The 25,398-nt window shown below is 45.2% G+C and overlaps 1 protein-coding gene across 1 annotated transcript in view; it reads left to right on the top strand.

The window, feature by feature from the left end:
• Positions 1-25,398, top strand: part of CNST (consortin, connexin sorting protein) — a 75,256-nt gene that overhangs the window by 38,681 nt on the left and 11,177 nt on the right. Inside the window, exons 3-9 of the mRNA XM_081114394.1 lie at positions 3,121-3,329; positions 10,739-10,769; positions 13,031-13,117; positions 13,573-13,687; positions 14,816-14,837; positions 14,996-15,092; positions 22,202-22,944. Of these exons, the coding sequence (XP_080970520.1) occupies positions 3,121-3,329; positions 10,739-10,769; positions 13,031-13,117; positions 13,573-13,687; positions 14,816-14,837; positions 14,996-15,092; positions 22,202-22,944 (1,304 nt within the window). The remainder of the gene's footprint in view (positions 1-3,120; positions 3,330-10,738; positions 10,770-13,030; positions 13,118-13,572; positions 13,688-14,815; positions 14,838-14,995; positions 15,093-22,201; positions 22,945-25,398) is intronic.

The raw sequence follows: 25,398 nt of genomic DNA on the forward strand, positions 1-25,398 counted from the left end.
CAGCTCCTGCATTGAGCGTCTGCCCCCTGATGGTCAGTGTGTGTCATAGTGACCTGTGATTCCCAGTCGTTCTGCTGTTAGGATCAATTTGCATATTACCCTTTTATTATATAGGATAGAGGCCTGGTGCACAGGTGAGGGCCGGCTGGTTTGCCCTGAGGGGTATCCCGGATCAGGGTGGGGGTCCCGCTAGGGTGCCTGGCCAGCCTGGGTGAGGGGCTGAGGGCTGTTTTCAGGCTGGCCACACCCCGTTTAGGGAGGGGAGTCCTGCTGGGGTGCCTGGCGAGCCTGGGTGAGTGGCTGATGGCGGTTTGCAGGCTGGCCACAGACCCTTCAGGGTGGAGGGTCCTGCTGGGGTCCCTGGCCAATCTGGGTGAGGGGCTGATGGCTGTTTGTAGGCTGGCCAAACCTCCCAACCACCCAAGCTCCCAGTGGAGGCTGGCTGGAAGCAGGTATCTGGGATTTATTTAGCTTCTATAATTGAAACTTTATTGCCTTTTTCGGAGGCCACAGCTGGCCAGAGCAGGTGGGAAGCTTGGCTTCCTCGACGCCGGGGCAACCAAGCCTCCTGCTTGCTCCAGCTCAGTGACTGCCAGCCGCCATCTTGGTTGGGTTAATTTGCATATAGTCACTCTGATTGGCTGGTGGGCGTGGCTTGGGCATAGCAAAGTTACGGTCAGTTAGCATCTTTGTCTTTTAATTAGTGTAGATAGAGGCCTGGTGCACAGGTGGGGGCTGGCTGGTTTTCCCTGAAGGGTGTCCCGGATCAGGGTGGGGGTCCCACTGGGGTGCCTGGCCAGCCTGGGTGAGGGGCTGAGGGCTGTTTTCAGGCTAGCCAAGCCCCTTCACGGTGGGGGTCCTACTGAGGTGCCTGGCCAGCCTGGGTGAGGGGATGATGGCCCAGGCTGGCCATGCCCGCGGGCTGGAAGCAGGTATCTGGGGTTTATTCATGGTCTATAATTGAAACTTTGTAGCCTTGAGCAGAGTTCAGGGCCAGCCAGGGCAGGCAGGAAGCTTGGCTTCCTCCATCTCCAGGGCAACAACTCAAGCCTCCTGCTCGCTCCCCATGGCTGCCGCCATCTTTGTGATGGTGTGAGGGAGTGACAGTTAATTTGCATATTGCTCTTTTATTGGATAGGGTACTGTCTAAATAACTGAGATAATCCATTTCCATCATTCAGAACCCTTTTTTTTTTTACCTCCTTGAGATAAGGTACTCATAAATGCTGTGCCTTTTTTTAAAACTTGGAAAATTCTGTCTTTAACTCCAGTTTACTGAATATGAGTATTATAAAATTTCAACATTTTTTTCAAAGAAGAAACATGAAGTAGTGTTTGATAACTATGGGAAGAACTAAATCAAGAGAAGTGTAGAATATGGCAGGCTAACCTTATTTCAGTCTCTATGAGATTAAATATTTTAGACAAAGTTGTATGGCAAGGGAAGAGGGAAATAAAACAGTACTTCTCTTAATATCTTTGTAGTTTTCTGTGGAAAGCTAGTAACAACCATGTGGTTTAAAAATTAGCAAGCAGAAAAATCACTCATGTTTTCATGAAAACTGTCCCTGCAGAATGGCAGGCCATCACTGTACCTGTACTTCCAGAAGCCAGTGACATAAATGTTATAAAAGAGAAGTTACAACAATATAAGAAATCACTACGGATAATTTTGTTTTTTCAAAAGCACATTACTGGAATTTTAGTGCTGAGCCACTGCTGGATACAAGGGGCATAATGTGGTACATAAACTAATCCTGTGCTGCAGGAGTTGTGACCCAATAAAGATGAGGCCGTACACCAGTTACTATAATGCAGCCGGATAGAGGACTCAGAAGAAAATACGTTTACTTCAGGCTCCTGCTATAGGGCAATACATCGATTTTGTTAGGGGAGAACATAAGTAGGCGTGGATGAGAGGAAAATGTTCCAACTGTTGGCATCTCTAAGTGCTCTAAGTGCCTTATTAGGGAGATGAAGAATTGATCGGTCTGGTCAGACAGTGGGTTTATTTAGAAGGCAGTAGAAATCCTAGCCGATTTGGCTCAGTAGATAGAGCATCGGCCTGTGGAATGAAGGGTCCCAGGTTCGATTCCGGTCAAGGACACAGACCTTGGTCGCAGGCTGGATCCCTGGCCCTGATCGGGGCACATGCAGGAGGCAAACAACCGATAGGTCTCTCTCACATCCATGTTTCTCTCTCTGTGTCTCTCCCTCTCACTTCCTCTCTCTCTAAAAATCAGTGGAAAAATATCCTCCGGTGAAGATTAACAACAACAAAAAAAATAGAAGGCAGTAGAAGACAGGGCTCTGGACACCATCTGGAGGGCTGGGGATTACATCCTCAGTCGTGGTGAACGCACTAAACTGCTGGGAAAGATCCTGTATGAGGCCGACCAGCTGACGGTCTGGACAGTCAGATAGTCTATCAATTTGAATATGAAAATTGGAACTGATACTGAGAATTTAGTGAAGGTTGACATTATGATGTATAATGATTAAATTTTTAAAATTTTGTGCATCATTTCAGGAGCTGTGGGCCAAGCATTTAATTTATTGGTGACTTTTTTATTTTTAGAAGTTTGTATTACTTAACTTTTTTTACTAGGAAAAATGTTTCTGTGGCCATTTGCTCTGGCATCTGAATTGGTACTGCTCTTCTGGGATCCAGAAGTAGTTCCAAAGTTACCAGGCCAGAGTTTGAGGAGGGAAGCTTAACCCTTCAGCCAGCAATTTCACATGATAAACACATTTATCTTCTGTTCAGTTCAGTTTTATTTTGGGCAAGCGAGGACTTCACATTACATACAGTTATTCCATTTCTTTCTTGGGGAGAATCAAGTTTTCGGTCAGGTTTCAACCTGCATAAACCTTCACACTTCTATTTAGATCTATTTTTATTAATACCTTTAGTTATAATTCTGCAAAAACGGTTTATGTGGGTGCTAATAGAAGCAGTCACATGTCGGCACAATCTAAATCAGGCCAGTAACTGTTTTCTGGGGGTTTCACGTATTTAGTCTTATTTGAAAATTGTATCGTGAGCAGGCATCATTGTTTCAGGGTGCCCCACCATGGTGGGAACTTATCCTAACATAGGCCTTTGTTTACTTCTTCCAGGACTTTCCTCGGGGGATTCCACACCTTTAATGCAAGAAGACGTGCTGAGTGCAGACGCCCCATGTGCTGTTGGTGAGGAAGAGTCAGCCGAAGGCAATGCTAACGACCAACCAGAAGCCCCGACGCTGGCTTTGCAGTCTCTGTTCTCACTGATCCGCGGTGAGGTGGAGCAGTTGGACTCGAGAGCACTTCCCCTTTGCCTCCACCAGGTACTGGCTAAACCCTTCCTCTTCCTAAAATCCTGGGGCCACTGTCAGCCATGACCCGAATCCAGTCCTGTAGTTGACTCCACTCCACCTGTCCTCGGTGAGCCCACAAGAAGGGACCTGGGCACGTGGGTGATGGGAAATTTAATATTACTGAATAGTGGCCACTGAGTGGACGTGGATACTCAGTCAATAGTTCCAATAACCGCTAGCTTCTTTTACTTAGGGAATGAGGTGTTCGCAAGTTAGAGTCCATGTAGCAAGCACTTAGTGAGCACCAGATAGGTGCCAAAAACAACGCCAGGGACGAGGGAAGCAAGGTTAGCTACAGTTGTAGCCTTAAGAGAGCCCCTGTGGAAGAGGAGAAGCAGCTGTGTGGGTAAATAATTGTGGACGTCCGAATTCAGTGTTGGCGTAGACAGGTGTTGAAGCCTAAAATGTGTGGTTAATTTTGTCCCGTAGATATTACGGACGTGCAGGATATGTAGGCCAAGATGTAGGCACTTTGGGAGAACAAAGTGAGGGGGTGCAGGAAGAGAGGTCACAGTGGGGTATATCGCTGGAGATTAACATGGAAAAGAGATGGGAAATGAAATTGGGTAGCTGGTGGCACTGAGGCTTTAGGGACTGGGGGTGTTTAATTAGGGGAGTGCCAGAATCAAATTTGAATTTTAGAAATATAGCTCTTCTGATGATGGGAGGGCAAATTAGGAGATGGAGAGCCTGGAGATCCGGAGGCCTTTAGGACAGTGATGAGGGAGCTTTCTTTCTTACACAAAAGCTAATTCAGAAAAAAAAAATAACATATTTATGAGCTATGTTTTATTTTCCTTTAAAATAAAAATAACTAGTACAGGGGAATGGAAAAAGCTTGGCCTTTTCCTTTATTTACTTCTGTTGCATTTTAACTTTTGCAATGAGTAGTAAGTAATTTTTAACTTTTAAAAAGTAAAATATAAAATAGCTTTTGTCCCAAGGCAGGAAAATGTATCCTATATAATAAAGAGCTAATATGCTAATGGTCATGACTCCGCCATGCTGTAACGACTGATCAGCAGGAGGCTGCGTGCGAAGTAGTTGCGGGTGGGCAGGGCTGCATGCTCAGCAAGGCACACACGGGTGGGCGTGGACTTGACACTGTGTCCCTGCCTGGCACCAGCCGGGGACCTGACGCTGCATCCAGCCGGGTCTGGGTCTCTTCCCTTTTAATGTGCATGAATTTCATGCATCGGGCCACTAGTATTCTTATAAATTTATATTGCCTCCTTTGTGAACCTGAAGAATGCCTTTGAGAAAATGGGTGCTGCTTTTTGATTCTAAAACCTTCAAACTTGTCTGGTCAGTGTGGCTCAATGGTTGAGTGTCAACCCAGGAACCAAGAGGTCATGGGTTCGATTCCCCATCAGGGCACAAGGCTAGACTGTGGGCACGGTCTCCAGTGTGGAGCATATGGGAGGCAGCCGATCAATGATGTTCCTCTCTCATTGATATTCTATCTCTCTATCACTCTCCCTTCCTCTCTAAAAATCCATAAAAAACATATTTGAAACCTTCTAGCTTGCCCTAGTTGAGAAGCAGCTTTCTCATCTTTCAGCCTTCTTTGTATTTGTACAGTAGAGACTTTGCAGAAGGTCGTCACACTTGTTGTTACTTCATCCTCCAAACAACATAGGGGGGTAAGGATTAGCATCAGCTGTTTACAAGAGGGAACGCAGGCTCCTTTACAAAGCAAGTTTCTTATCATTCTGGGCTGGAATTGGTCTATTCCATTCATTGCATGTGTTTTTGTAACAACTTGGGTGAAATTTGAATCTGGGCTATTTATTAAGTTACGTTGTTTAATCACATCTCATTTCTTGAGGTTGACAATATAATTGTAGGTTAGGGAGGAGTGTGTCCTTGTTCTTGGGAAACCACATGCAAGTATTTAGGAGTGATGTATTTAGGAGTTGCTTTGAATAATGCCAGCAACTTAAGATTTTTCCATTGGGAAAAAAATACGTAAGAGAGAAAGCAAATTTGGCAAAATGCCAACAATCAACGAATCTAGGTGAAAGATACATGGCTGTTGATTTTCCTATTCTTTGAACTCTTTTGTAGAGTTCCAATTAAAAAATAAAAAGAGGGGAAAGGACGTTTGGAGTAGGTGGAAATATCAAATGTGGTCAGATCTTTTCAAGGAGTTTATGTCACTGGGGTGCTGTTACATTAAAGGAGAGAAAAATGCGCTTAGCAATTGGCAGGCGATCCTACAGCCGAAGCAGATCTAGTAGAAAAATCACATTTTCGGCAGGAAGATGGTAATGATCATGATCAGACCTGAAGATTATTTAATTTTTAATATCTCAAAGGAAAATTCTGCCCTCGTTCCCAGGAACATACCAGTGAGCTGAACCCTGTAGGTTACGCTTCTGCAGTATCTCAGCCTCGTCTCTCCTGGCAAAGGAACTGGGCACGTACAGTGGGCTTGAGAAGTACGGGCTTTGGCTCTGCCTCTGACATGCTAAGTGCCTTTAGTTCCTTCTGGGAAGTTGTAGAGCAAGTGAGATAATGCATGTAAAAGCACTTAATGTAGTACTTGGAACACAGTAAAAGTCAAATAAATATTAAGCATCACTCTATTCTCACTGTCACGGATTCAAGAATTGCTGTTAGAAATGAGGCCGGGATCAGCAAAGCCATGCTGAAGATGCAGCAACTGAGCCATCAGGGCAGCAGAAGCAGCTGACGGCCCGCAGCCCAAGAAGACAAAACGTCCTCCTCCCTCCCAAGGGAGGCACAAGTCAGGGCGAGACGAGTGACGTTATTCATTTCAGTCATTCCCAGCACCTCGCCCTGTGCCTTTCGCCTGGACTCACCAGCTGTTGACATTTTACCAAATTTATGCCCTCTCCCCCCACATATTTTCCATGGAAGCACTTTTCCCCACATCCAAACCCGGTCAGCAAGTCCTGCAGGTCTACTTCAAATTATGTCCAGAATCTGATCTCCTCGTGCCTCCTTCATTGCTACCATCTCAGTACAAGACACTGTCGAAACTCATCGTATTCTTGCAGTAAACGCCTCACTGTGGAGACCTCTCTGTTTCCACTCTTACTTCCATTTAGTTTTTTCCCTCCGTACAGCAGTCACTGTGATCCAGATGAAATGTAAGTCAGATCATGTTACCCCTCTGCTCAAAGCCCTCCAGTCCTCGCTTCTCATTTAGAGTAGAAGCCAGAATTCTAACCATGGCCCGCAAGGCCCTGCATGATCAGGCTACTTCCTCTTCGACCTTCATTCCTAAAACTCTCCTTCTCATTCACTCCTTCCCAGGAGAGAGGTGGAGGGAATCTCCAGTGAACAGAGATTCTAAGATGAACCCTGAAATTCATCCAAGTTCAATCCTAATATCTACCAAGAAGGAGAGGGTAATTAGTCAGTCCTGTGTGGAACAGATCAGCAGACTCTGAAGAGAGACTTTTATACCATTTTCCTGTTTCGGAATACTTGATGTGTCTGAATATACTGAAAGAAGATTGAGGCTCTTAGAGTATTTGGGGTTATTCAAGTGAGAAGTGCATGGAAAACTATGCCCAGACAAAAGGAAAGGGAAAGAAAAAAGTAGCTCCAGGAAAAAGTAAGTTTTTAGGAAAGGAGAAATAATAATAGTTTGGCCCATAAAAGGTAAGCATTAAGTATTTGTCTACCCATTGCTACACTATAACAACATGGGTTGCTGAATATGTATGAGAAAATAGTATATGTATTTGTGGGATTGAGGTAGAGGAGAATCAAGAGTCAATATTCGCCTTCTACTAAAACTGAAAAATTATGAAACAGCAAGTTAAGCATAATGTTTAGAGACATAGGAGTTAAAAAAAATAAGAAAAAAAAACAGGTAAAAGAAATCTACGTGCTTGCCCCTGAAGGAAGAAAGGAGTATAGAGCAAGAAGGTGGGGCTTTCTTAACACACCTTCTAGGGCTATTAACTCCTGGAACCATGTACAGTCATAATTTTGATAAAAATGAGAACTAAAGGGTGACATTTGTAATTTAAGCATAAGGTGAGAAGAGCATCTAGGTTAAGGTAGTGACAGTGGAAACAGAGAGGGATGACTTTGAAACCTTGCAAAGGAAGAATCACTAGGGCTTGGTGAGAGAGGAGCCAGAGGAACTCTAGGATGTGCAGTTTGGAGGAACGGTACGTCCCATTAATAGAAATTGGGGATTAAAGAGGGAGAGTTAACTTGGGGATGGTTATTATTTTTAAAGTGATACCATGTGGCATATCCCTAAAGGCCATTGGAAATATGACTGCAGTTACTTTGGACATTACTTTTAACTCTTGGGACTCGTAACAGACTCCATTTGAAAATTCTGGTTCTGGGGTAAGAGTAATGTTCCATACACCGACCTAGTTGACATGACTGCGGTTAGCTTTAAGGTGTGACTGAAGTCTGAGCCCGGGAGTGAGAGGAAGGACCTCAGTGCTGTGGTCTCCGTCCAATGAGCTTTTACTGAAAAGCATCGGACTCAGGCAGGAAGTGCCTCCCTGGGATCCTGAAGCCCCTCTGTGAGGCTCTGGCCGAGAGCTACACCTTCCTAGGTCCCTCCTTGTTGTCCTGGCAGGTAGAAGCCGGAACCAGAACACCTTACAACTTCTACCCTCCCCAAGTGACTTTCAACATCCCTCTTCACCTGATTCTACTCTGCATCTTGCACTCCTGGTTCAGACTCACATTCAAACACCACTTTACGCACTTGCTGGTGTGTGCTAGGCGTTGTGCTAAATACGCACTTGCAATCCTACAGCATCCCTGTCCCATAGAGTTGTAGATATTATTGTCATACTAGAGGCCCAGTGCACGAAATTTGTGCAGATGGGGGCGCGGGGGTCTCCTCAACCCAGCCTGCATCCTTTCCAATCCAGGACCCCTCAAGGGATGTCCAACTAAACCGGCAGTCGGACATCCCTCTCACAATCCGGGACCACTGGCTCCTAACTGCTCACCTGCCTGCCTGCCTGATTGTCCCTAACTGCCCCCACTGCCAGCCTGGTCACCCCTAAATGCCTCTGCCTGCCAGCCTGATCGCCCCTAGTTGCCCCCCATGCCGGCCTGGTCACCCCCAACTGCTCCCCCCAGCCGGCCTGGTTGCCCCCTACTGCCCCCCCTGCTGGCCTGGTCGCCCCCAACTGCCCTCCCCTGCCAGCCTGGTCACACCTCACTGCCCCCCTGCCGGCGTGGTCACCCCCAACTGCCCCTTTGCCGGCCTGGTCGCTTCCAACTGCCCCCACCACCCTGGTTGCCCCACGCAGCCTGCTGTTCAGTCGTTTGGTCGTCCCTCACTAACCCCCCTGCCGACCTGGCCGCCCCACACAGCCTGCTGTTCAGTCATTACTGTTACTGTGATGGTGTCCTGGACAATTTGCATAATCCTCTATTATTAGTATAGATTTGAGACATGAAATGACATATCCAAGGTCACAGCTGGTAATGACAGAGCTGGACTACAGTGCAGTCGTGTTATTCACCTCTGATCCCCACGTTCTCCCCGATTTAGACACATGGGACCTCAAAGAAAAATCACACCTTCTCTTGCCCTGCTGGGCTCAGCAGGTTAGGCTTTCATAGGGGAAGCACCCTGTGTATTTGTTTTTCAAGCTGTCCTTTCACCCGGAAATACCTCTTGCTTTAGAGGCATGGGTTTTCATGAGTCTGTCTTCATGGTTGCTTTTGTGGTATTGGAACTGCCAGAAACCTGAAAGCTAACTGAAATCTATGTTTCTCTAGTGCCAGGAAATGTGGGTCAGGATAGGTATGGGCTCCATCAATACTTAAGCGAGAGCGATTTATACACAACTACGCCAGTGATGCACAAGTGCACAAAAGCCAGGAGAGTCACTCTGAAGAGCAGACAGCAGTCCTGATGGGCAACCATGTCTCATGTCACGAATGGCGGGGAAATCTGTGCCGTGCCATAGATTTTTCACTGGGAGTTTGTGGATGAAATGGGACCACTGATCTCTATTGGGTGTAACGCAGGGTGTGCGGGACCTACTAACATGCCAGCTCATGAGAACCATATGCAGTGGCATCCGTCATGTTGGCAGCTTGAAGTCGGCCATGATGGCAGGATTGACATCACAAAAATGAGCAAACACTGCCATCAGGGCTCTCCCCAACACTCTGCAGCCGATTATTAAACGTTTGGTTGCAGTATATGGAATTCTCATTTGAAGGCAAAAAAATGGTTGAATATTGACAATTTGATATGGTTCAAACTAGCACTGTGATAGCATACTATTAGTACAATGAGCTGATCAAAGGCATGCAGGATCTTGAAAATCAATTGTTCCTTTGTAAAGTCCTAAGAGTAGAAAATAAGTATGGAATCAAACTTCAGGTTGAACTAAATATTCACAGAAAGGTGACTCTCTATTGCTCATGGGAGAGGGTTATGTGTATAGAATACATTTTAAGTTAGGTAAATATTTTCCTTTAAAAGCACCGTGTTTCCACTGTGGGATCTGGAGAAACCACTCCTTTTCACTGTTGGTTTATAGGCTTGACAGCTAGCCTATTGCTGTTGACATTGGCAGCCACCTGGAGCAGGGAGATGCAGCTGCAATGAGACATTGTGTTAGAAGTGTAAAGTGCTTATAGGAAACATCCCAGATACGACAACAGTTTAGGCAGGTATTTCTCAAAAAATATTGTTTTATGGTTCTGTTTATAAATAAAGGTCTAAATAAAAGATTTAAGTTTTTAAAATCCAAGACTGTTTAAATTTAAAGGCGCCTTAGAATTAATATGGTAACTGACAGGCCTCACCGGAGACCAGACCCTGGCGCTCTGGACACTCCATCCAGTGCCCTTTACACTGTACAGCACTTTGTGTAGCTTCCAGGCCTCATTGCTCAACTCCGAGCACGTGGCCGCCTTTTCTGTAATCAGAACAACAAACGTGAGTGTCCCCTGAGGTGGTTTGTGAAACAGAAATGAAAGGAATAGGGTTGTGAGGTCTCCTGTGATGTGACATATGTCAACTTTTTAATTGACGGTAAACAAAGTCATTCTTTTACGCATGTCATATCTTTTTAAGCCTCTGAAGTATTTTCCTCATTCTTTAGAGTTCTTACTTGTAAACTCTTATGAATCAGTGAAGTTTGCTTTGGCTGGAAATAGAATAGGAAGAATGAGTTTGTATAAAGACCAAAGAATGCCCTGTTTGCTTTGCTTGATATAAGTGACTTGAGCAGTGTGTTCTGTGCCTGCAGTCAGATTTCTCCTGAACTGGTAAATGTAGCTAAATAGCTCTCTTAGTTTGATATTATTAAAGGCTTTCAGCGTTTCAAGGTTGTGATTTCTTCCAAATTTGTCATTTCGTCCGAATATTAACTTAATGTCTTGTTTTTCATTTTTAACAGATAGCAGAGTCCTATTTCCAGGAGGAGGACTGTATCCTTTTCTTAATTACAGGAAGGAATTCATAGAACTTTTAGAGAACTGTACATTTTAAAAACTTGAGTTTTACATACAAGAAAATGTATAGATACGTTATTTTTAATAAGCTTTAATAGTTGCATGCACCCATGTAATCACCTCATAAAGCAAGCTGTGGGGACTCTCTGTCACTCCAGAAAATTCTCTAGGACTAACTCAATAAATGAGCCCTAATATTTTTAAGTATATTTTTTATTAATTTCAGAAAGGAAGGAGAAAGAGATAAAGAAACATCAAGGATGAGAGAGAATCCTTGATCAGCTGCCTCCTACATGCCTCACACTGGGGATCGAGCCCGCAACCTGGGCATGTGCCCTGACTGGGAATCGAACCGTGACCTCCTGGTTCATAGGCCGACGCTCAACCACACCGGCCAGGCAGTTCCAATTTTACCAGAATCTAAGTATTTGTGTGTTTTGGGGGTTGGCGGGGTGGGGGGAGGAGGAGAAGCACATTGCTGAAAAATATAATTTAAAAATCCATTGGATTTTCTTCTTTTTGAATTAAGCAGAGTTACAAGTCAACTCGTATTTATATAATAGAGCCTGGCAAGCATATTGCACATAGTAGATCTCGCAACTGTCACACATACATCTGCAAAGGAAAGATTTCATTTTTCATTCATAATAAACAGAATAAACATTGTCAAGTGAGATTGTATGTTAAATTTTATATGGGAAAGATTCTTCCCTCAGTTTTCCAATTTCCCTTTTTAAAAACCACTCTTTTTTTTGAGGGATGGCCCAGTATGTACTCTCTGGAAAGGCTGTATCAGAAACATGTTTTCCCCATTCGTGCAGTTTTTCCTCCTAACCTGGTTGACTTCCACCACACCTCTGAGCAGATTGAGGGATAGGCAGTTGCCCCTGAACTCTACCAAGCCAGATGGTAACACTGTCAGACAGTCACAGTTTATCACAGAGTCTGTAGAAAATCCACTTGTGATGGAAATGAAGCTAGAACACTTGTTTTTTTAACTAGAGTAGAGTATGGTGTAGTGCAGGGCTGACCAGCATCAACATCTCTGGGAGTTTCTTAGAAATGCAAGTTCATGGGCCTTAGAATCAGAACTGGCGATCAGACCCATGAATCTGTATTTCAGCAAATTTTTCAGATTATGTTCAGTTAAGTCAGGGGTTCTCAACCTGTGGGTCGCGACCCCTTTGGCGGTCGAACGACCCTTTCACAGGGGTCGCCTAAGACCATCCTGCATATCAGATATTTACATGACGATTTATAACAGTAGCAGCATTACAGTTATGAAGTAGCAACAAAAATAATATTATGGTTGGGTCACAACATGAGGAACTGTATTTAAAGGGCCAGAAGGTTGAGAACCACTGAGTTAAGTAAAAAAAAATCTGTAGACTGTAAGTCATGGGCAGAGGAAAGCTGACTGACTTGTCGCAGCTTCTCCCTGGCCTAGTTTATGACCCCTGGCATATTTTTAAGGCTACAAATACGAAGCAGACCTCTGAGTGATCTTGAGAAGGACACAAAGCTAGACAGTGAGCGTTCCTCGTCCTTCCTCCTGGCTCGGCATCTAGGACATGGCCCAAAGGAAGGCAGACAGTTGGGCAGCTCACCACGACCTCATGTGATGCTAACTGTGTGATGCAGATGGAGATGGCAGAAGTTTATCAGAAAATCTGCTGAATTTCACATAATTATGAAAATTACTGTGGCAGGTTAGTTAAATTTTTACGGAAGATTCCTATGTTTGGCTCTGTCCTCGCTTAGGCAGGTAACCCTTTGGTTTTGTGAGAGAAAAGCATTCAGTGAGAAGTCAAGGGAAATCAGAAGCAGGCTGACAGGCGAGAGGGTAGCAGTTGCTGGACAGAAAGTAATTTAAGGAGAGGAAAGAGGGAAACAGATTCCAGGATTCCGTGGGAGTCCCGTTTCCAATTAAATTACATTTAATTGACGGCTAGCGATAGATTAGCAAACAGGCATTCCTGAGCATTAAAATTTTCTTTTAGCTTCTACTGTTTGCTGGTAGAATGGAGCCCACGTAGCTATTGCATAATATGCTGCATTAAAATGTACCCACTTCAAAACCAAGAAACCTTACTTATGTTTAAACTAAAAAATATTTAGAGTCCTCTTATTTTTTTGATAAGCTTCAAGTTTCACACTTTATATAGGACATTATTCTTCAACTATGTGGCTAAATGTAAATAGCCTGGATTTCTATTTTCCTCAAGTTTTCTCTTCAGATGAGAAAGCAATGAAATTCATTCAGCTTGAACGACTGTATCATGAGCGATTGCTTGCCAATCTTTCTGCTATTCAAGAACAATGGGGTGAGTACAGACTAGCAGAACGTGGAATTATCAGCAGTTTAACAAGTTGCTATCTAAGAAGTTAACGCATCTGACTGGGTTTTGTAAATCAGGAAAGAAATGTTTCTACAGTCACGTTGCTGTTGCAGAGAAAGTAGCATTTTCACCACAAGCAATGTCATTGTGAGAAAATCTCTCTTTGTATTTTGTTCTTCATATCAGTGCCACGCAGGGAACTCCTGCCACTGTTTGCATTTCTTCTGACCCCTTTGTATGTCCCACTGGCTCATTTAGTCTCCGAGATAGTACTGACTTACATTGAGAAGTAATCACTTAGCTGTTTCTAACGATATTAACTTATGGGTTTTTGGAGAAGACAATTTTGCATGCTGATCTTTATAAGTGTGCCAGTTAACTATTTTCCCTCCTAAATATGATTTGTAATAGTCAGTGACTAACAAATATTTTAAAATTAGAAACAAAATGGAAAACTGTACAGCCACGTGCAGCCACGTCTCCAAGGAATTCAGAAAAGGGATTTAATGGTGAAGATTTTGAACGGCTTACCAAATTTTGCGCAACACATCAAGAGTAAGTATTTCAGTGTTTGGTTGGGATGAGCTTGGATTAGAATATTGAAGAACCATTGTAGCATTGAATATTTGAAATACAAGATCCATTTCTGAATTTGTTTTGTTAATGCTTTCAACTGGAGAAATTAAACTGGGTAAAATAAAATGATTAGGTTTCTTTCTCAGCTTTTATCTGTTTCTTACACCAAGCTCAGTGAAAGGTCAACTTTACAGAGGTTCAAAGTACTTTTTAATTAGAAAATTTTTTGTGTCCCCCTTTTTTTAACTAGAAATTTTTAAATATAACTTCTACTTTTTATCTCTTATTGGTTAAGAGATTAGGCAATTCAGATGGAAAAATTGTGTATTAGGACTGCTGGCCAATATTTGTAAATTATAGTAAAAAACATTTTTTAAAGAGTAGTCTGTTAATGGAAACAAATACAGTATTTAACCAAAATAATGCAGAAGGGAAATTACATTTACCAGATAATTTTTAATTGCTTGATTTTTATCGAAGAATTGGTTCTTTAAAAGCTCAATTACAGTAATAATAAAGCACTTACATATGTTTTTAATTCATATTTTAAGACTTAGAATTCAAAATCTGAGGGGCATGGTCATGATTAAACTGGTGCAGAATGAGTCTAGATTCGGAAGTGATAACTTATTCAACTCTCATGGTGACAGTTTCCTTGTGTTGGTCACTTTGAACCTTTGAAACCAAATATTATGGGATTTTGCACTATAACCTAACTTCTTAGCCTGTTAAATATGTTACCTTTCAACTTCCCAGAGTTTTAAATTAATGGAATTTTTAAAAGCAAATCGGAGATTTGTTTCGAAATATTCAGTACAGACACTTTCCCTGTCCTTCGCATGGAACTAGTTTTTTTCCTGCATCTCAGCATTTGTAGTTTATTTGGGAGGCTTCAGTAGTAATTAGTCTTGGAGGAGATGAACACGCTGTGGCCGCCTCTGCGCTGTGAGAGCCAGCGCTGCTGTCCGCAGTGGGAATGTTCGGTGCTAATGTCAGAACCCTGAGGAGCTGTAACTTTTTTACAGCATTTCAGTGACATTTGTTTGGAAGCATATTACCGCTGTCATTTTTGTTTAACTCTTTCTTTTCTCTCTTCTTTCCCTACAGTCCTCTTTTATCCAACTCTAAGGTAAGGGATTGTTTCTTTGGAAGTATTTAGAGGGGAAATGTTGTGTCATGCGTCTATAGTATGAACTCTTGTAGGAAATAAGTGTCTTTCACCTTTCCATGTTACTGCGATCGTTTCCCCAACTGTGTCTTTTTGTCTTGTTCTGTGTTTCACTGTAGACAGCAGCTGCGGAGACGGCCCTGGGGAGGGAGAGCTTTGCGCAGTCAGCGGTGTCGGAGGGTCCCCAGGGAACCGGAACTGCAGCCGAGGAGCTGGGTATGTGTTGAAGGGAGAGGACCCAGAGCCGCTGCCCCTAACAGTGTTTTACAGGTGCTGCGTCCAAATTGCTGTTACATCTGAAATGCTGTGTTGACTTTTTTTAAAAATATATTTTATTGATTTTTTACAGAGAGGAAGGGAGAGGGATAAAGAGTTAGAAACATCGATGAGAGAGAAACATCGATCAGCTGCCTCCTGCACACCCCCTACTGGGAATGTGCCTACAACCAAGGTACATGCCCTTGACCGGAATCGAACCTGGGACCCTTGAGTCCGCATGCCGATGCTCTATCCACTGAGCCAAACCGGTTAGGGCTGTGTTGACTTTTCTTTTTGCACATACTTTTCCTAGACAAATAGCAAAGTAAGATTTTTTTTTATATTATGTAAGTCTATTTTTTAGATATCTAGTAGTAGAAATTATAAAATCTAAATTCTTGCCCTGACTGGTTTGGCTCAGTGGATAGAGCGTCGGCCTGTGGACTGAAGGGTCCCAGGTTCGATTCCGGTCAAGGGCATGTACCTTGGTTGCAGGCACATCCCCAGTAGGAGGTGTGCAGGAAGCAGCTAATTGATGTTTCTCTCTCATCGATATTTCTGACTCTCTATCCCTCTCTCTTCCTCTCTGTAAAAAATCAATAAAATATATTTTTTTAAAAAATAACTTGGTTTCCAAGGTTTAAAAAAAAAAAAGAATTTTTTTTAAAAATCTAAATTCTTATAAAAACATAGTTATTTCCATGTTTTCAGCACATGGCTGTCTGTGTCTAACACAGTATGACAAGATTGTACAAAAATGCTCTGAAATAGAATTGGTTTGGGTGTGTTCAGACATCCTTTTCTGTTTAAAAACCAACCGTTATTACATAGACTTAACCAAAAATTTGTTCTGTGTATCTAACTATTTAAAAGTTATTGATAACTTACCCATAGCATTGATTCCCTTCCCTTTTACGTTGACTAACATGGTGTACTTTAACTTGCATATATATTTCAGAAGCATTTGTGATATATTTTGTATCACTTTGTGACTTACGTCAAAAGTTAAAGATTTTTAGAAACTGTTTTTTACATTAGTAATGTATGTTCATCATAAAAAACTTTAGGAAATAAAGATAAATGAATACATTTTAGGGTGTTTATTTTTCCTGATGTATGATTTTTAGTACTAATTTATATCCCTGGGATTTACTTTCCTGAGCCTGATATTAAACAGGAGCATCAGGTGTTTGGACTGAGTTGCCTGAGAGATAAAATGATGATGATGCTGCCTGCAATTCAGTTCTCCTTTTTCTTTTTATAAAGTCCTTTTTCGTCCCCTACATCTCATTTTATCTCTGTTATTTTTATGAGGCAAATTAAAGATAGTGCCTTAGGTCAATTCTGTTCTTCCCATCTCTTCTGTTCTATTTTTATATTGGAAACCAGAGTAAAATGAGCCTCATAAAAATCTCAAAGAGGGAGGAAGTCGCAACATGGCCACCTGGTTGGGCATGGCCATGTCTGAGTGTGGCACTGGGGACTGTTTGCGTGCCCGGCACTAGCCGAGCACTTACAGCTTGGCCTCAGCTGTGAGATGTGTTCCCAATGGGAAAGCTGAGACACCACGTGGAAGACACTTGCTTGATCCTTTGATTCACTCCTAGGACCTGGGCCCTCTGGTTTCTCACTAAAGGGCAGCGTGCTCTGCCAGGTCAGTGCCTGGCTTACAGAGACTCCACGGTGCACATCCCGGGTGTGGGCTAAATCCGCGGCAAGAAATCTGGCCAAGTCTGATGAAACAACGTCTTTTAAAGAGAAATGTCAAATCTCCCAGAATTAGTCTCCTCAGTTTGGCTATTCTGTGAATAAATACAAAGAACTGTAAGAATATGAGAAAAAGAAATGAGAAAATACTACTTTAAATGATTTGAATATAATACATTATTCTTGTTTTACTTCATATTCCTCGTTTCTAATAATGAAAGACATGTAATACAATCTAGACTTTCCTCTTTCCTTTTCTTTCTCTCAGTATTCCTTCTTCTGTAATAGGTAACTTGCTGTTTTTTTGAGCGGTGGTTAAAGACTGTTTCTACAGCCAGTTTCTCTTCCCTTTTATGTTGACTAACGTAGGGTTAAGAGTGTAGAACAGTACCAGGGCCACAGTAAGTCAGCGTGCTCTCACTGCTCTCATACTCCTCTTCCTCCTCCACATGCTGTCACTGCCCCCTGATAGCAGTGTTCTGTCAGTGTTCTCCACGTAGCACTCATTGCCACTTTTCTCATTAATCTCCCATTATTAAATCTTCAGGTAATTTGCATAGTATTTTGTATTTTCAAAATACTTTATGTATATTATTTTATCTGTTCCTCTTAACAACCAATATAAGGCCTGCTGAATCATTTGAAGAAATTCGAGGAAGTGAAGGGACTTATGCAGGAACAGAACTAATTAGAACTCAAAGCCAAAACAGTTTTCTGACCCTGTGGTCCATCATTTTTATTAATGGGGTTTTATTGATTTTTAGTAATATTTTACATGTAGAAATAATGTTACCTATGTTATAAGAAATGATAACAAAGTGAAGGCCTATGAACCTAATACCCAATTAAGGACTAAATTATTGTCAACCCTGAGGGCTGGGGGAAATCCTGAACTTCAGATTTATCATTCCCTTCCCATTTTTTTAATCAGCTTTATTGACATACAATTTCCATGCAGTAAATGTACCTGTTTTAAGTGTGTAATTTGATGAGTTTTGACAAATGTGTGCACTCATGTGACCACTACCCCAGGTAAGATAAGAACATACATGTTTGCCCTGGCCGGTCTGGCTCAGTGGATAGAGCGTCGGCCTATGAACTGAAAGGTCCCAGGTTTGATTCCGGCCAAGGGCACAAACCTGTGTTGCAGGCTCGGTTCCCAGTGCGGGGCGTGCAGGAGGCAGCCAATCAATGATTCTCTCTCATCATTGATGTTTCTATCTCTCTCCCTTCCTGTCTGAAATCAAAAATATATTTTAAAAAGAACATACATGTTTCCCCTCTATAGCCAGTCTCTCCCACCTCCAGTGCCAGGCAGCCAGTACTTTTCTGTCATAGATGAGTTTTCCCTGTTTTGGAATGTAATATAAATAGGATTGCTCAACGTATGTTTTGGATAGTCACCCATATTATTGTATGCACCATTAGTTCATTCCTGTTCATTGCTGAGCGGCATTTTTTTTCTTTTTTTACTATACCACAATTTGTTTATCCATTCACTTGTTGATAAACATTCGGATTCTTTCTAGTCTGGGGATGTTATGAATAAAACTGCTAGGATGTCACTCTGTGGATGTATGCTTTTTTTTCTCTGGATAAATAATTGAGGCTGAGATTGTTGGGTCACAGGGAAGGTACCTGTTTAACTTTATAAGAAATTGCCAGGCAGTGTCTTAGTGTGGTTGTGCCATTTTGTACCCAGCACGCATTATATGAGAATTTCAGCTGCTTCACATCCTTGCTGACATTGAATGTTGTCAGTCTTTTATATTTCAGTCATTTTAGCAGATACGAAATTATGTCATTGTGGCTTTCACTTGCTTTCCCCTGATGACTGGGCATATACATTTTTAATTTTTAATTAACTTCTGTAGAAAATATACTAATTTATACTATTATCAACATTTCAGACTTAGTTTAAGTATGTGTTTTACTCTCAAATATTTACTGTGAAAATTCTCTTTTTCAAGCCTGATACCACTCAAATGTTCATGCATAATGTTAATTAATGAGATCTTCAGAACGTATAAGGCATAAGTGTTAATTCATAAATGCTTTAGGTCCCATACCATGAAATATTTGGAGGGGAGAGGTCCCTAAAGAGAACATTGGGAATAGGCTATGAAAGAATAACTTAAAGACATGTACAGAGCATGTGTAGGAACTTAGGCTAAGTCTGACTTCTCATTTTAGAGCTATCTCTTTAATTCATTGTTTATGAAGTGTCTGCTGTGCACTCAGCTCTTACTCCATTTTTATTCATCAGAGTAGGCTTTTTGTTTGTGTGTCTGGTTTTTAGTCAATGTGAAGTTAGTGCAATGGGGTGAGGGTAGCAAACTGAGCTCACTAGATTTTTGGGTTCAGAAGTGCCAATTAACAGAAATTCATGTTCATGTTAACAGAAGCATTAACAAGAATAAGTTTTATATTATAACATACAGAAAATATTTTGGGTCAAGCATGTGGATCAAACACATCCCCCCCCTTTTCCTGGAACACCATTAAAACATCAGACAGGGATTCTTAAAAGAGAAACCTCAGGACAAACTGGCAAGGACATAGCAGCAGATGTGACATCCAGGAAAACTGGGAAGCTGGAGAGTAGATGGATGGTTGGCAGCTGGCTAAGCACCAGAGAAAGCTGTGGCTACAGAGAAAATGCTGGTTCCTGTCTGGAAAGGTTAGGATTGGGAGCCCTGAGGGTACCTCTGAAGTCAAGGATATAAGGCCCTAGAGTCTGGCTCAGTGGATAGAGTGCCGGCCTAGGGACTGAAGGGCCCCAGGTTCGATTCTGGCCAAGGGCACATGCCCGGGTTGTGGGCTCCATCCCCAGTAGAGGATGTGCAGGAGGCAGCCAATCAAGGATTCTCTCTCAGTGATGTTTCTCTGTCTCTCTCCCTCTCCCTTCTCTGAGATAAATAAAAATACATAAAAAATAAAGTCAAGGACGTGGGGTTGGACTGAAAACAGGAGGTTGGGCTGAAAGGCGAGTCAGAAAGCGCTGAGACCTTGGAGTTCCCTCTGCGAAGCAGAGGCTGCAGGGCTACTTGTTGGAGAACATGACAGAGGAGTTGTGGGCTCAGGGGTCAGGCACAGCTCAAGGGAGGGCTATTACGTAGAAAATGAGGATTTAATGAAAATCTTATAGACTGAGTGGTGAGACCTGTAGCCTACTTTCTGCGTTTAGCATTTAAACGTGTGGCAGCCAAATCTCTTTTTTCCCTCTCTGGGAGATGAGCTACTAGTCTAGGAGATAAAAGCTCCAGAAAACACGGTAAGGGCCTCCCAATGAATGGCCCCCCCACTTCGCCCCACATTGAGGCCGACTCCTGGGGAAGGCTCGCCTTGAACCATGGGGCTCTTGTCTCGTTTAAGAAAACCTCAAATAGAAAAGATGGAGACAAAGTCAGGCAGACAAGCCAAGAGAAACTCAGAGGAAACAAAATGCAGAGAAGAGACGAAAACTTTTTAAAAATGAATATTATCACAGAGATTAGAGGAAATATTGTATAAATGAAAGCAAAAAGAAAATGTTTTATTCTTTTAATATTTTTTATTTATTTTAGAGAGAGAGGAAGGGAGAGGGAGAGATAGCAAAACATCCATCAGTTGCCTCCTGCACGCCCCCTACTGGGAACCAAGCCCACAAGCCGGGCATGTGCCCTGACCTGGAATCCCACTGGTGACCTTTTGGTGCACAGGACGATGCTCAACCAACTGAGCCACCCGGCCAGGCAGGATGCTGTTTTGTTGTTGTTGTTGTTGTTGTTATTGTTTTAATTTTTATTGACTTCAGAGAGGGAAGGAGGGAGAGAGAGAAACATCAGTAATGAGAGAGAATCATCGATCGGCTGCCTCCTGCACACCCCATACTGGGTATCAAGCCCACACCCCGGGCATGTGCCCTTGACCAGAATCAAACCCGGGACCCTTCAGTCCACAGGCCGATGCTCTGTCCACTGAGCCAAACTGGCTAGGGGAAGATGCTGGGTTGTTGTTTTTTAAAGAAGCATTTAGAGAATTAAACATCTATAGAAATTTAGAAGTATGATAGCCAATAGCCAATATCAAAAATTAACTAGAAGAATTAAAGGGCAAAATTGAGGCAATATCCCAAAAAGCTGATCCAAAAACAAAGAGATGACAGAAAAGGTTGAGGTGATCAGTCCATGGGGCCCAAGATCCTACTGCAGGCATTCGAAAGGGAGAATGGAAGGGGCAGGGACAGCCATCAAAGAAATAATGCAAGGGCATTTCCCAGAATTGAGGTCGTGAGTTTCGGATCGAAAGTCCTACCAATGCCCTAGCCCGTGTGGCTCAGTGGATAGAGCATCAGCCTGCAGACCAAAGGGTCCCGGGTTCAATTCTGGTCCAGGGCACATGCCTGAGTTGTGAGCTCGATCCCCATTAGGGGGCGTGCAGGACCCAGCTGATCCTTGATTTTCATTGATGTTTCTATCTCTCTCTCCCTCTCCTTTCTTCTTTGAAATCAACATATATATTTAAAGTAAATAAATAAAAATTTAAAAGAAAGTCCCACCAAGTACCCAACACAAAGAACAAAAAACTTTGTGAAGTTTCAGGACAACCAGATGGAAAGAAAAAGAATCTGAATCCTCCAGGAAGGACATGTAGGTGAAAGGGGTTGGTATTCAGATGGTTAAGAAACGACATTCCTTCTGGGAGGCAGACACAGCGCAGCAGTGCCTTCCTTCAGAATCGGAGGGAAATATCTGACCGAGAAACTTGACCCATGTTTTAGGGGCCAAGGAATAACAGCTTTCAGATGTGAGGAATCCTAAAAAGGTTACCGGCCAGGGACCTTTTCCTAGGAAACGCTCCCCAGGAGGGAATAACGGAAGAGGAGACCTGGGATCCAGAAACCAAGGTGTCCAACATGGAGCCTCCGGGATTCCCAGGACCGGGGGTGTCAGGGTGGTACCTGCGTGGCACCCCTGGGCGCAGCCCCAGGTCAGGCCTCAGGAGGAGGCTTGGAAACTGGGAGACTCCCTGTTGCCATGGTTGTACATGGGTCAGAGCTGAGAGAGACATAAGGAGAGATTTTTTTAATGAAGTCATGGGTCAGTCATCAACACCAAGGAAAGTCGAGTGGGAATGAGAAACACGCCTCGTGGTCCACAGTGCGGGTCAGTGCGCGCACCATGGACAAGGCCACGAAGGGGCACGGCTGAACCCTGCGTTGCCCCGCGGGTGGAGGCGCAGTGGGCAGCGGGGAAGGTAGTGTCTCCCCGCGGAGGGTGGCAGCATTGTTGTGTCGCACGTGATTCCCATGTCCGCTCTCTGCCCTCCCGTACCAAGTGTCTCGAATGTTAAAACAACTTGTTTTTCTTCGTCTTCAGAGCGTGGAACTTGCCCTGGCATGGAGCCAAGCGGAGAGAGCCAGCGGAGGGAGGAGACCCCGGGGAGCGGGCCGGGCTGCGGCCAGACGGCCAGGCGGGCGGCTCCGGCAGCTGCGGGCCAGGACCGCGCCGAGGAGGAGCCGCTGGGCAGCGCCGCCGCCGCCCCGGAGCTCCCCGCCCCGGCCTCCCAGGCAGCCGGCACGCCCGGGCCGCTCGCCCCCGAGAGCGCAGGGGAGGATGGCCGCCGCCCGCAGCCGGCTCCCCCGGAGGCCCGCGGAGCGGAAGACCCCGCGGCGCCCCCCTCCAGCGAGGCAGTGACGGGGCCAGAGCAGGCACCCCCTGCACCTGGGGCTCACCCTGCCCCTGGGGCTCACCCTGCACAGGCTCCCAGGAGGGACCTCCAGTTGCCACTGCCAGATGCTTCCGAAGCATGGCCCGCAGACCCCCCTGCGCACCGGGAGCTGAAGGAGCCGCCGCCGCAGCCCGAGGGGCGTCTGGCCCCCGAGGGGCGGGGCGACCCGGACCCGCGGGTCAGCCGGGAGGCGGAGGACTACCTGAGCAGCCTCCTGGCGGGGTGCCTGCGGGGCGCCGAGGACTCCCCCTCCGGCGAGGAGGACGACCCCGACCTCCTCCCGGACCTGTCCCCCGACGAGGCCTCCTACAGCCTCCAGGACGACCCGCCCTCCCCCTCGGACGGCAGCCTGTCGCTGGATGACCTGGCGAGAAGGATCGAGGTCGCGGAGGTGAGCGCTCGCCCGCCCCGGGAGAGGGGAGATGGGAGTGGGTGTGCCGCGCTCTGCGGGCCCTTTGTAAGGCCCCCCTGGGCTCGGCATGCGGGGTCCCGGTGACGGAAACTGCTCCCTGCGAAGAGTGTCGCTTGTTTTCATCGTGTTTGTGCTCCCGGAGGTACTCGCACGGGGCACCGCTGTGTGCTCCTGCGGCTCATCCGCAGGCCGAGGAGGGTGGTGCAGAGATGAGTCACTTCCGTAGAAGGAGGTCTCGTTTTCCTTCTCCATCTCAGATGGAACAGAATGCACTCTCTGTTCCTTCCTCTTACTGATGTGACTTTAATTCTCTGAAACAGTGTAACAGGAAGGAAACGGTCTACATGCAGTGAGGCTAGGAGGTGCTGGGTGGGCCTTTAAGCCTTAACTTGGACGCCGAGTGTTCTCTTTCGCATGGTATTGATTTACAAGTTCAAGGTTTGCACAAACGATACTTGTACTTGACAAAGACAATTATTACAAATAACGGAAAGTGTTAAACTTCCTCTAATCATTAATGAGTCTAATCGAAACCAAAAAGAAAAGAGAAAAGAGGGGAAAAGGAAGAGGGGATGAGGATCAAGATGCCATTCTCCATTTTTGATTTTAAAATTCAGGAAAAAGAGAAGATCTTCCTAAGGCTCTTTGTGTGGCAGGTGCTGGGGGGCAGTGGGGGCAGTGGGGGGAGGTGCTGGGGGCAATGAGGGAGGTGCTGGGGCAGTGGGAGCAGGTGCTGGGGGCAGTGAGGGCTGGGGGAGGTGGGGGAGGTGCAGGGGGGAGAAATGCTGGGGGAAGTGGGGAGCAGATGTTGGGGGCAGTGGGAGCAATGGGGGAGGTGCTGGGGCAGTGGGGGCAGGTGCTGGGGAGCTGTGGGAGGAGGTGCTGGGGGTATTGGGGGGGGAAGCCAAACCGCCTAGGAAAGACAACTTTTAATCTGAAAGAAGGCAAAATATGTTCCCACCTTCCGTCTAAATTGACATTTACTTAGATATCTCAAATCTACCTGTTTCACAGACACAAAATAGGGGAAGACATAGCCTGAAACTTTCTGTTGGGGTGAAAGATGACAGCCCAGAGCTGCTGTTAGTTTTGTCTTAAAGAAGCCATCGAAATAGGGTCACTTCTGTGGAGTATAGATCACTGGGGTCAGGGAAGTTAAGTGGGGTTAAGACTAGTCACCGTGAGATGCCCGAAGGTGGGGGGCTGGGACTAGCAGTAGAGTTTATGAAATCGTGTGGGTGCCTGTTCTGTGGATCTCAGACAAAGGAAGGTCTTAGGCACAGTGGTCCTGGCTGTCCTGCCCAGAAAGGCCCTTTCGAGGGGGCGGGGTCCGGCTCCCTGACAGCAGGAAAGGCGGTCCTCCGGTAACAGGGAGGGTTCGCTGGACACAGTGGACCCGGGACTTAGGTGAGTGGCCACAGCGCCCCAGGTGTAACCCACAGGCTGTGTCTCTTCCTCGTGCAGACGCCTCCTCTTGGCCTGTCTTTCTCAGCCGCCCTCTCCCTGCTCTGGTTCGCGGGCGCTCCTCTGGGTTGGCATTCTCTGGCCCAGCTCCTCTTCTTCTCCACTTTAACCTTCTGTTCATTTACATCTTTCCTGCCTCTTCCTGGACTTGTGCGGCAGCTGCCCAAACTGGCCCATACTCCTGTCATCTTCTCCCCCAATGGTCTTCTGTTAGCTCTGCATAAACCTGGGGTCTCCAGCTGATGCCCCCAGGGGCCAGGCAGGCAATAAACGCGAATGAAACGACAGTTGTAGCGTGAAAAGGAGAAGGTTCCCACCCTTGTCTAGGGTATCCGGCTTCATAAAACACTGCAGGTGAAACAGCACCCCGCGGGTCCCGGCCTCGCACACACTGCCAGTTTAAACGGCTCTACACTATTGTTTGCCTGTCAGTCTCTTCCCTCAGCACCTTTCCGCTGCAGGGTAAAGGCTGTCCTACATGGCTCGGTATTCAGACGTGGTCATCGGGCCCACTCTGCCTTCCCAGCATCTCCTCCTCCTGCTCCCCTGTTCTCAGCCTGGGCTGGAGCCAGGTGGGCCTCCTCACAGCCTCCCAGGTGCACCTGGCGTGCTGTCACCTCTGACCTTTACCTCTGTGTCGCTCTGCTCCGGGATGTGAACTCCTTCCTTTCATACGTTTAATTCCTCCCAACGCTCAGGATCTAGGTCTCGCCCTTTCAGCATGCAGAGGGCCAAGCGCAGTGCCGGCTCATGATCAGCTCTCAGTAAACGCCAACGGCTGTCATCATTCCCTGATCACTGAAGTCCCTAATGTTTATTCTCCTCACACTGCGCCTCTGAACTTCAGACGAGGGAGTGGCTGCAGCACCATTCCTCCTAAAGTCCTAGCTGTAACCTTTTCTTTCTTTTTTTTTAATATATTTTATTGATTTTTTGCAGAGAGGAAGGGAGAGGGATAGAGAGCTAGAA

This window comes from Myotis nattereri (genome assembly GCF_964212035.1).
Source record: "Myotis nattereri genome assembly, chromosome: 20".
NCBI lineage: Eukaryota > Metazoa > Chordata > Mammalia > Chiroptera > Vespertilionidae > Myotis > Myotis nattereri.